General features: G+C 32.5%; 1 protein-coding gene across 6 annotated transcripts in view; it reads right to left on the reverse strand.

The window, feature by feature from the left end:
- Positions 1-12,780, reverse strand: part of PHF14 (PHD finger protein 14) — a 214,800-nt gene that overhangs the window by 104,809 nt on the left and 97,211 nt on the right. For 5 of the 6 annotated variants that reach the window (XR_009260448.1, XM_058724985.1, XM_058724983.1 and 2 more), the window contains 2 exons: positions 9,698-9,748; positions 9,445-9,566 (listed from right to left, as the gene is read on the reverse strand). Coding sequence is in view for 5 of the 6 variants with exons in the window: in XM_058724985.1 (XP_058580968.1) it covers positions 9,445-9,566; positions 9,698-9,748 (173 nt within the window). In the remaining variant the exon portion in view is untranslated. Of the gene's footprint in view, positions 1-3,073; positions 6,419-9,444; positions 9,567-9,697; positions 9,749-12,780 lie in introns of those variants that run through there. The other variant, XM_058724986.1, reaches the window with a different exon arrangement.

Here is a 12,780-nt window from a genome sequence, read left to right on the forward strand (position 1 = left end):
TCTCCTCAGGCAAGAGAAACAAAAGCAAAATTTAACTACTTGGGACTGCACCAAAAAAAAAAAAAAGGGCTTTTCTTCAGTAAAGGAAACTATCAACAAAAGCATAAGGCAACCTATGGATAGGAGAAGATATTTGCAAATAATACATCTGATAAGGGGTCAATATCTAAACTATATAAAGAACTTATAAAAGTTAACACACCAAAAAAATCCAATCAAAAAATGGGCACAAGACATCAACAGACATTTCTCCAAAGAATACATCCACGTGACTGACAGACACATGAAAAGATGTTCAACATCACTCATCATCAGCAAAATGCTAATGAAAACTACAATGAGGGGTGCCTGGGTGGCTCAGTCAGTTAAGCATCCGACTTTGGCTTGGGTCATGATCTCGCGGTTAGTGAGTTCAAGCCCCATGTCGGGCTCTGTGCTGACAGCTCAGAGTCTGGATCTTGCTTTGAATTCTGTGTGTGTGTGTCTCTCTCTCTGCCCTTCCCCCATTCATGCTCTGTCTCTCTGTGTCTCTCAAAAATGAATGTTTAAAAAATAATTAAAAAAAAAACTACAATGAGGTGTCACCTCACACCTGTCAGAAAGGCTAAAATCAAAAACCAAGGAAACAAGTGTTACAAGAATGTAGAAGAAAAGGAATCCTCTTGCCCTGTTGGTGGGAATGTAAACTGGTGCAGCCACCCTGGAAAACAATATGGAGGTTCCTCAAAAAATTAAAAACAATATTATCCAATAATTCCACCACTGAGTATTTACCCAAAGAAAACAAAAACATGAATTCAAAGATATATCCTCCCCTATATTTATGGCAGCATCATTTGCAATAGACAAGATGTGGAAGCAAGTTAAGTATTTAAGTGTCCACTGACAAATGAATGGATAAAGAAGAGATGGTGTGTGGGGCGCCTGGGTGGCGCAGTCGGTTAAGCGTCCGACTTCAGCCAGGTCACGATCTCGCGGTCCGTGAGTTCGAGCCCCGCGTCAGGCTCTGGGCCGATGGCTCGGAGCCTGGAGCCTGTTTCCGATTCTGTGTCTCCCTCTCTCTCTGCCCCTCCCCCGTTCATGCTCTGTCTCTCTCTCTGTCCCAAAAATAAATAAAAAACGTTGAAAAAAAAAATTTTAAAAAAAAAAAAAAAAAGAAGAGATGGTGTGTATGTGTGTGCACATACACTGGATTAGTACTCAGCCATAAAAAAGAATGAGATCTTGACATTTGGAACAAACTGGATGGAGCCAGAGGATACTGTGTTAAGTGAAATAAGTTAGAGAAAGACAAGTGGAGTACGATTTCATTCATGCATGGAGTTTAAGAAACAAAACAAATGATGAGACAAAGAAAAAAGGGCAAATAAAAAAGCAGATTCTTAAATATAGAGAACAAACTGGTGGCTGCCAAAGGGGAGGTGGGTGGAGGGATAAGTGAAACAGATAAAGAGGATTAACAGTATACTTACTGTGATGAACACTGAGTAATTTATAGAATTGTTAAATCATTATATTACACAGCTGAAACTAATATAATAACACTATATGCTAATTATACTTCAATAAAAAAATTAAACAAAAAAAACCACAACAGGATTAAAACAGCATTAAAATGAAGAGATCTTGGAGGCCAGAAATTCAGGACAATACCTGAAATTGAGTGAAAAGGTGAGATTAACTGAGAGGTAAAAATTATTTGTATGAGAAAAACATTACAAAAATAAAAACTAATGTTAAAGATTAAAAAATAAAAGTGACTTAGCAGAGTTCTTGCTAAACCTGTGTTTTACAAAGAAGTGCACAGATGAGCCTAGGAGGAGGTTCAGGAGACTGACTAAAGCTTGGATCAGAAAAAGAATCTTTGTTGCCTTTAGGAAAAAAAATTTTAAAAAAAATCTGTAACAAGAAATATGTATAATGGTAATATTAAGATGAAAAGAGCAGGACAGGAAAGTAAATAGGCTATGAGGAACTGGTAGGGAAATGTTGGCAGAGGTTGCCTAAGGCTGAAGGTGGAAACTAGGTTTGACAGTAAACAGGCATAGAAGTTTTTGAGGTGATGGAAATATTGTAAAACTGGATTTTAGTGATAGCAAATCACTTAACAAATGTAGTAAAAGTCATTATTATGCTCTACACTTATAATGGCTGATTTTGCAGTTCGAACACTGGATCTCAGTATATTTATTTTTTAAAAAGAAAAGAAGTATTTGCTATTTATCAATGAAAGATGGAGTTGTGAATTAAATTACTTTCCCCTCCTATTTAGGTAAATGAGACACCACAACATGAAAACAGCTTTCACTCTAAGAGATTTTTTTTTTTTTTTTGAGACTGAAGAAAACATAATTACATTCTACATACAGAGTAGCCTAGAGAGAAATGTTACTGACAGAATGTGTTTCCATGGAGGGCTTGTGAGAGAATGTAAACAAATAAGCAGTATGGACTTGGGGACTTGGAATATCATATAATTTTTGATTATCGGAGCTAGTGTGTTAGACCTCAGATATGATATAGCCTAAATTCTTCCCCTAAAATAAGAAGACAGAGATCCACAGAGATTAACTGACTTGCCTATCAACATCCCTATATATCAATATATATCAGAATAATACAAATTAAAATCACAGTGGGATTCCTTCACATACCCATTAGAAACAGCTGATATCAAATAAAAATTAACATATAATTCATATGAAATTCTACAAGAGGAAAAGAAAAAGTAACATAAGTTTGAAAAATAGAAAAGTAGGTGCCTTTGGAAAGAATGACTGACTGGAAAACAGCACAATTTTTGGAAGTGATGAAAATGTTCCAGATCGTGTTAGAAATGGGGGGGTTATAGGAGTACATGCTTTTGTTAAAAGTCATCAATTTATTCACTTAACATTTATGCATTCCATTGTATGTAACAGACCATACACACACACACACACACACACACACACACACACACACACACACACGAACTTACTAAATTCACATATCGTAGTTGTTTGGGTTAGCAATTATGGAACATTTTCCTATATATTCTAAACTCAAGCAAACAGAGAACTAACGGACATGACACTTTTAAATAAATTTTAATATGGACACAATATTTCCGTGAAACTGTTTAAGCTTGTTTGATCATTTCATTATTACTTCAGAATTCACAATTTTAGGGACATTAAATTGTTGTTTGTCTATGTAGTTGACATAGTCTAGATTTTAAAACACTGAAACAAAACATGTATGATTAAGTTTCTATTTAGGTAGAGCCACTTTTTTAACTTTTAATTTTCTGTTGTCTACATTCAAATTCAAAAAATATCTACTTTTAAAAATATATCATAAAGGATAATATATTTTAAAACTTTAAATAATTGCAATATATATGCTCCCTTTTTTCCTACTTATCTTTGATAATAAAGGAAAGAAAAACATCTTTGTTAATCAATAATCAGACTGAATTCTTTATACATTCTAGTATTATTCATGTATTAACTATTTGCATTCTTATAGAGTTTTATGTGTAGTATTAAGCTTATCCAATTAAGTAGCTTTTTAAAAGTTAACACAATTAAACCACCATGTTTTCAAGAATAATAAATTAAGCTTTCATTACTAAAGATGATCTCATAAAGCAATACCTTTGTAAAAGATTTCAAAAGTTAAAATCAACTGTGTACTAAACAAAATGGAGATTAGTATTTCTCAAAATAAAGACGTAATTATGTTAAACACTCCAGAAAGTGACAAAAATAGGTGTTCTAATTTTACTGAATTTTAATCTTGCTTCAGTATTAGATATTATTCACTAATCATATCAGAATTTCCTTCAAAAGCAACTGTTTCTATAATCGTTATTAAAATTATATATAAAAATAAAAGAACAGTTAAATATCTAAGAAAATAAAGGTTCAGAGTTCATAATTATGTTCCTTGTTTACATTTAATTCCTAAAGCTTCATCAGTCTGGATTTAGAATGCCAGACTTTCTTCTCTTTTGATGTGAACCCTGTTAAAGGAGTTAGGCAGCATTATTTCTTCAAGCCAAGAGTACAGGAAGTCCATATGTCTTCTGAGAAATCTTTGTATGCTGCTCTTTGTCTTTTATATTAAATCTAACATAACAATTAGTCAGATTTAATATCCTGGCAATGATTCCATAATACAACTTCCTATGAAGTGTGTCAGCCACTAACCATCATGGTTGGTGAGGGTGGGGGTTGGTGTTCAGTAACTTGGAGCGAGAACATAAAGGTTTATGAGGGTAAGTGAAACAGAGACTATGCCTTCAAGATGGTTATACTTTCAAGAGTGAAAAGCCAAGTTAAATATATACCAGAGAGAGTAACAGCCAAACTTGAAGAAAGCGGTATAACACAAAGGCTGTCAGCTGTCAGGGTGACACGAGAGGATACATTTTACCACATATAACTGAAATAAATATTAAAATCCAAGTTTTAGAAATAGTCCTTTAGAATACAGTAATTCAATGGTACTAACCACTGACTCAGGAATACAAAACAAGTAAAACAAAAACCTAAAACTTATCCTTGTAATTGCTGATAGAGGCAAAGAATAAAAACAGAAGTTTGTACAGAAATGTCTTTGTACAGGAATGTCTGTTTTTAATACATTTGAAATTAGAAGACACAAATCATTTTAAAACTTGTAGTTGTTTCTAAGTTTTAATTCATAAGTATCCAAATAATATATATTTACACCATCACTTACAATCATGAAACTCCTACATGAGTATGCAAATTTTATCATTAAGAATTATTATGTGATAAATTGCACAAGAAATAATAAACAAGTATGTAATCAAAATAAAATAATACATGCTATTTGTTTTAAGAAATCTATCAGCTGTAATCTCAACTGTTCTTAAAAAATAACACCAGGTTTCATTTTTTTAAGTAATTTAAAACAATCCATTTTCAGCAAACCGATGTCCCATGAATATAGTAACTGAAGTTGTAACTAATCTTAGCTTTACTCTCCAGTCTAATAAAATCTCTACGAGAAAACACCTTCTCAACTATGACACAGGCAATCTAATAAGCCTCCATCTATGTTAGAACAAAACAGGTAATTTAAAAGCATCTGAGTAATCAAAGACTAATATTTGAAATACAAATCTGATAAATATAAATTCTTGTTGGTGTTCCAACAGCTTATGATACAATTAAATTTAGTTTCGGGGGGAACACTCAGAATCCAGATGTTTAAAATGGGAACTAAATAAAAGTGCTAATAATATTGTTAAGAGACCAAACAAACATCCTCATCTCATAACTAAAATGGTTAAATATCTATGTAATTTGCCATATACTCAAGGAGAATATAGTAATAAGCGTTTAATAGTGTGGACATAGCTATAAAAGTGAAATAGCTTCATAGATCATTTCCTACACTCAATGTGTCTGAGTAACAGCAACAATATGAGATAAAATTAAAGATGCTATTCAAGGCGACAATGGATTCTAGGGTTCTTAGTTTTAGAAACCTTTTTCCTCTCTCCTATCTCCCATTAAGTAATAAAATGTGTCACACTGAGTTTGCACAGTTAAAGTAAAATTTGAGGTCTAAAAATTTGGTCTTATTCTTAATTTGATAGTTTAATGAAGACTTAAAGAAAGGCCCACCTATATCTAAAAATCTATCTTTTGCAAGTCAAATATGATCAAGAAGAGGGATCACTTCATTTCTATTATTACACTGATGCATCAACTAACTAATCTCAAGTCTGTAGTTCCTATCTCCTTCCCTAATACACAGAAACAAATAATCCCCTATTCTTTAATGACATAAAAGCAATCCTCCTTTATTAAGGCTTTTAAATATTTTCACCAAATACTTCTATTTAATGACGAATTTGTTCTAGGAATAAATTGTAACAGTATACATTTTTTAAATTAATTCAGCAAAGAATAATCAGTCATTAGTTATTATGAAGTAGTCATTCATTTACCAAGCATTTACTGAGTATTAAATGTGCCAGAAATGTGGAAACAAAAACAAATACTAGATCACTGCGTGGGCCATAACTACCTAGAACAAAGAACATCCATTACAAAGAGATAAATGCCTAAAAAGACTTCACAATTTCAAAACAGAATTTCATTTTGGTCTTAGCCCTCAGTAGCATAAAAAAAAAAAATACATTTTAATTGGAAACTTCCCACATAATTTTTAATTAAATGTTAAAAGCAAATGCCAAAAAGGAAGTAGTATTTTTAAAAAATTTGTAAGATACTATAAACCATCCTTCTCTTTAAGACTTTGATCATTTTCAGATTCTTCATGTCTAGTGCAAATAGTTCAGTCTAATTATTTTAGAGAACATGTTTCAACAAATTCAAGTTTTCTGTCCCCCATATTCTAGAAATAATTAGATACAAAAACAGGACGTGCACATTTTCTGAAAAGCAAAAAATAAGCATGTATTATTACCGCAACATATTTACCAACTGGAACCCTTATTTCAGAGCCCGCATATATGTATCCTTTGTATTACTAAATAATACCACTATCCTACTATTTTATATGGAAAAAATAGGATCACTCAGTAGTTATTTATATAAGTCCCTAATGGAAAAGAGTATAATTTTGATCATGTACAATAGAGGGAAAAAACTGAGACACAGAAATGGTAAATTACTTGTCAAAGACCTGAGAAAAACTTAGAGGCAAACTGAAAATAACAGTTGGAAACTAATATTACAGTTAACTGATTAACTGAACTCAATTTCCAATGATATTAAAAAATTCCACATGTAAATTCACATATACACATATACAATAACTGAAAAAGCAAGAAAATAATTAGGAAAGAATTTTTTATATAGCCTGAATTACATAGAGAAGTGTGGTTTCAAAATCAAAGCTGCTAAACAGCAGGTTCTAGTGAGTCATATACATTAGTTCAAAGGAACTTGAGAAAATATATTCAGCAAAAGACTATTAAATTACCACCCAAGAAGTTTAATTTTATAAGAGAACCTAACAGACATAATAAGTTTAATGTATCTCTGACTAAGCACTGAAATATATCTTTGGGAAAAATAAAGTTTCATTTAAAATGTCTTAAAATTAAAGTTAAAAAATAGCATGTGTACACAATATTTAATATGCAACTTAATCATAAAAGTGTGAACCTTTGTGGGAATGATTTGCAAACAATAATGGTGCCAATTACAAAATAAAAGAGATGTTAAGGGAAATGGCAGATAATAGCTTATACGATTATCTTTTTAAAAAACACATGAAATTCTACATAAAATAAAATTCTTCTTTAACTCAAGAGCAACAGTGCTTAAATTGAATATGTATTTCTTTTTTACAGAAGATTCACATTATAACCATAAAACATTTTATGGCACTGCTTTATATCCAGTTTATTTTGTCCTCAAAAACATTACTATATAATATTTATAAAACATTTAATTCCCTCTTCATTACCTCTTTAAAACCTTTGCAGAAAAACTGTGATGTTATCTTCTTAACAAGGCAAAATCAAGGAAGAAGACTTTGTATATTCATTATTTCTAGAGTAACAAAAATATCTTTACCTTCCAGGAGACTTTCCACCAAATTCCAGACTCTGGCAAGTTATAATAATGCAATTAGGAAAGGAAATTTTATAGGCGAAACTAATTAAATAAGTGATAGGAAAGCCTAATACTATTTTAAAAATTTCAGCTATAAATGAAGGAAGATGGTGCCTACTTTTTTTTATGACAACTATGATATGATGTGTTGGACTTGCTCTTGCTATAAAGTGGTTTTTAAACTAAAAATTAAACATATAGCCTAGGTTCTTTCAAACACATGACCAAGCAAATAAAATAAATAGACACCTGTAAAAATGTATAGGTCCTACAGCAAAAATGTCATGAATCAACTATCTTGAAAAAAATAAATAAGAGGGTTGATATTGACATAGGTTCAAATAATTAAAAACAGAATAACCAGCTCTTTATGTTTTAAACTATTGTTTCAAATTGATTATATCCCACAATACAACCCTCAACCCCAAGAGGAATTCCTCTAGACTGAATTTTTATTCATTATATAAGACTGTTTTATGGGATTTTTTTCCTTTTATTTATTTTTACAGTTTTATGCACTCCATCATGTTATGCTTATGCTTGGGATTTCTTTATTCACATAAATCAGAAAATTATATTGTGGTCAGAATTATTCATGTGTATCTTCTGATACAGGAACTACTCTACCCTAAATTTAAATGAGTTTCATCTTCAGGAGAGTGCTCATGACATCTTACATGTACTACTTCAAAAATTACTGACCAAATATGATAGACCTTCTTAACTTTGTTGAAGCACTTTGCATTTCTTCACTGGAATTTTTATTTTCTCCTTATCTTCTTTAATGATAGAATAAAAAAAAAAACTCATAAAATTTAAAACTGCATGTTTTTGAGGAATGAAAACAAACAGAAATTTGATTTTTAATGACAAATGACAGCATTTTGGAAGCAAATACTTAAAATCATTTAATAGGACTAATATATGTTTCAACACCTTTTTCTTTTTGAAACACTTAATTTCTATGCCCTCAGTTAATTTCATAGTGTTTTATCAAAAAACAATTTTTAAAAGAAATCAGAAAGGGTTCCCTTAACATACCAAAAGACTCTTTGTTACTGTACTTTGAAAGAATGATACCTCTTTTAAATGAGGTTTCCTTTCATGCCACCTACTCCTCCATCTCACCTAGGGTTTTAAATAAATTTCTTCATCTCAACAAAAGAAACAAAAGGTTAAAATTAACAGTCTCTGCCCCCTCAGGAATAGCCACTGTGCAACATCAGCTGAGATTCCTGATTAGCATTATGTCTGATACAAAAAAAAAAGTACCAAATCAAAACAAAGAAACAAAGAAGAAAACAAAACAAAAAACAAAATCTACCTAGGCCATCTTTTCACTTTTCTTTATTTCATAAGAGAGAAGCATTTAACACATTCATTTTGATAAATGGTAAGGAAGTGCTAATGAAGCTCTTGTCAATAAACAAGTGTTGGTCTTAACATTATTACTAATAAATTTCAACTTTTATAATATGTAACAACTTAGTAATTTTGCTATTTTATGAGATAAAGTAATAATCTTAGTATTAAGTGTTTAAATCAAATTGTTTTTGTGGCCTCTATATACAGAGCACTGTCAAGTGCTCTTGTCAAGAGAAAATTGTTTCTTGTGTTCAAAATCCAGATTTTGAACTCTTAATTACATCTCAATCCAGAAAATAACCATGTGTGGCAGGTTAGTAAGAGAATGAAATGTTTCTGAACTACAGTTTCCACTAAATAAGATTTTAAGAAAGCCCTATACTGTGATTTTTCCCCCATTATATCTGTGATGAGAAAATGATGAAGATGGAACCTTAATGCCCTGAAGACAAAGTCTCAGCATCCCATTTACCTGACAAGATTTTCATTGTCTCCAGTTCCCTTGCAAGTTGCACATTCAGTTCGCAAATCTTCAGCCTTAGGCTTCTTTTGTAACACAGACTGCCTTTGCCTTCTCTCTCTAGGAATTCTTTCCTGCCATACAAGAGAAAACAAAACAAAACAAAACATAAAACAAAATCTGGGTATAAGGAAAAAAGAAATAATTTAAGCAAGAAAGTTTTTCAAAGTTTAGACTGTGTAAAAAATGCTTAACTTATTCCAACCTCATGTTTTTCTTCCTCAGGAATGAAGCTTCGCTTTCGTCCTCTGGTTCTCTAAGAAAAAAAAGATGCCACAGAAATATCTAATGTTTAATTAATAATAATAAAAAAATTCTGTTAAATGTTACTGCTTAAGTTAAGGACTTGGAAAATTAGTATTTCTAATTAATACTGTATTCCTCTAGCAATATTTTGTTAACAATTTATCTATGAGAGATAAAAACATAACAAATTAAATGTACTTTACAAGTTCTTTACTTTTAAATTACACAACTTTCTGATAGGAAAAGTAAGTTCTCCAAAATCAGAATGATTTTTTTCAACACTTTATACATGTCACACAATTATGATTTATCTAGAGCATTTCAATTTTCGTAACTTATATGCTTCTATAGCTGAAATGCTACACCTGGACTCCTCCTACTTCTAGTATTCTCATGTGTGTACATACATGTTTGTATAATATAAAGAATTTCTAACTGTCATAAAAAAAGTGGGAGTAAAAGATCTCAGATGTCCCCAAATCCTAGGTGAAATAAAACATGGTATAAATTACTTACTTTAAACGAATTTAGTTGAAAGTTTACATCAATTATTTCACAACATATTTACTATTACAAAGATGACCTCTACATGTTCAAAAATAATATATGGAGTGCCTGGGTGGCTCAGTCGGTTAAGTGTCTGACTTTGGCTCAGGTCATGATCTCACAGGTCATGAGTTCAAGCCCATTATCGGGCTCTATGCCGCCAGCTCAGCGCCTGGAGCCGGCTTCAGAATCTGTGTCTGTCTCTCTGCTCCTTCCCTGCTCACACTCTCTCTCAAAAATAAACATTAAAAAATTTTTTAATAAAAAAAGTAATATAAATACAATGGTATTTGCAGCCAATATGTTAAAAATCTTTATTCACATAGGACAGCCTCCTGTAGATGTGTAATCCCCATGTTCAGACCACAGCTCTTTAGAGAGACTAAAAGAGAATGGAGGCACCATTCCCACAAATTATTTTGCCTGACTGTTGAGATCAAGGAACATTCCCAAATTAGAACAGGTACCAATAATTCTAAACAGAAATGATGTCCAATACATTGATGTCTTCCTAAATTACTCTCATTTCAATTCTTCATAAAACTGAGTCCACTGTCATTTAATAACATTGCCAATTGCATACTGTTTAATCTACCCCTAGATAACCAAGCGTTGACTAAATTAGTCATTCAAAGGAAGTAAATTTATAAACTATATGTACTGCTAATCAGAATGTTCTAATTACATTATGGAATAAAGACTATATCCAGGAAAAGGCTTTAAATGCAGGCCCTACACATTAAGGAGGGCACTTGCTGCCATGAACACTGGGTGTTGTATGTAAGTGATGAATCATTAAATTCTATTCTGAATTCTATTCTGAAACTAGTATTAGGCTATATGTTAACCAACTTGGATTTAAATAAAATTTAAAAAAAAAGAAAAAGGAAAACACAAAAATATATTTTCTCCACACATATACACAAAAAAAGAAAAAAAATCTTTGAAGTTACTGACTGAATTTACTGCCAGAGTCAATGAATTATTCACCTTTGTAACTCTGGTACACAGGAAGCAAAGTATCTGGTACTAAGTAAGCACTAAATAAACAGTGGTTGAATAATGCATGGATAAAAAAATTTAAGATAGATAAAATAATTAAGAGTAGGACCTACATATATTCATTCTTACTTCCAAAAAACAGTACTGAGCCTTGCTCCTCAAAATATCAGTCATGGCCCATAAATGCTGGCATCCCCTGGGAGCTTGCCAGAAAAGTAGAAGCTCATGCTCACTTCAACATACTGAATTAGAGTCTGCCCTTTAACAAGATCCGCAAGCAAATTATACACACATTAAAGTTTGAGAACATCAGTATGAAGAGTCCTTTTTTTTTTTATTTATTTATTTATTTATTTATTTATTTATTTATTTATTTTTTTAATATATGAAATTTACTGTCAAATTGGTTTCCATACAACACCCAGTGCTCATCCCAAAAGGTGCCCTCCTCAATACCCATCACCCACCCTGCCCTCCCTCCCACCCCCCATCAACCCTCAGTTTGTTCTCAGTTTTTAACAGTCTCTTATGCTTTGGCTCTCTCCCACTCTAACCTCTTTTTTTTTTTTTTTTTCCCTTCCCCTCCCCCATGGGTTTCTGTTACGTTTCTCAGGATCCACATAAGAGTGAAACCATATGGTATCTGTCTTTCTCTGTATGGCTTATTTCACTTAGCATCACACTCTCCAGTTCCATCCACGTTGCTACAAAAGGCCATATTTCATTCTTTCTCATTGCCACGTAGTATTCCATTGTGTATATAAACCACAATTTCTTTATCCATTCATCAGTTGATGGACATTTAGGCTCTTTCCATAATTTGGCGATTGTTGAGAGTGCTGCTATAAACATTGGGGTACAAGTGCCCCTATGCATCAGTACTCCTGTATCCCTTGGATAAATTCCTAGCAGTGCTATTGCTGGGTCATAGGGTAGGTCTATTTTTAATTTTTTGAGGAACCTCCACACTGCTTTCCAGAGCGGCTGCACCAATTTGCATTCCCACCAACAGTGCAAGAGGGTTCCCGTCTCTCCACATCCTCTCCAGCATCTATAGTCTCCTGATTTCTTCATTTTGGCCACTCTGACTGGCGTGAGGTGGTATCTGAGTGTGGTTTTGATTTGTATTTCCCTGATGAGGAGCGACGTTGAACATCTTTTCATGTGCCTGTTGGCCATCCGGATGTCTTCTTTAGAGAAGTGTCTATTCATGTTTTCTGCCCATTTCTTCACTGGGTTATTTGTTTTTCGGGTGTGGAGTTTGATGAGCTCTTTATAGATTTTGGATACTAGCCCTTTGTCCGATGTGTCATTTGCAAATATCTTTTCCCATTCCGTTGGTTGCCTTTTAGTTTTGTTGGTTGTTTCCTTTGCTGTGCAGAAGCTTTTTATCTTCATAAGGTCCCAGTAATTCACTTTTGCTTTTAATTCCCTTGCCTTTGGGGATGTGCCGAGTAAGAGATTGCTACGGCTGAGGTCAGAGAGGTCTTTTCC

The sequence above is a fragment of the Neofelis nebulosa genome, chromosome 4 (assembly GCF_028018385.1).
Source record: "Neofelis nebulosa isolate mNeoNeb1 chromosome 4, mNeoNeb1.pri, whole genome shotgun sequence".
NCBI lineage: Eukaryota > Metazoa > Chordata > Mammalia > Carnivora > Felidae > Neofelis > Neofelis nebulosa.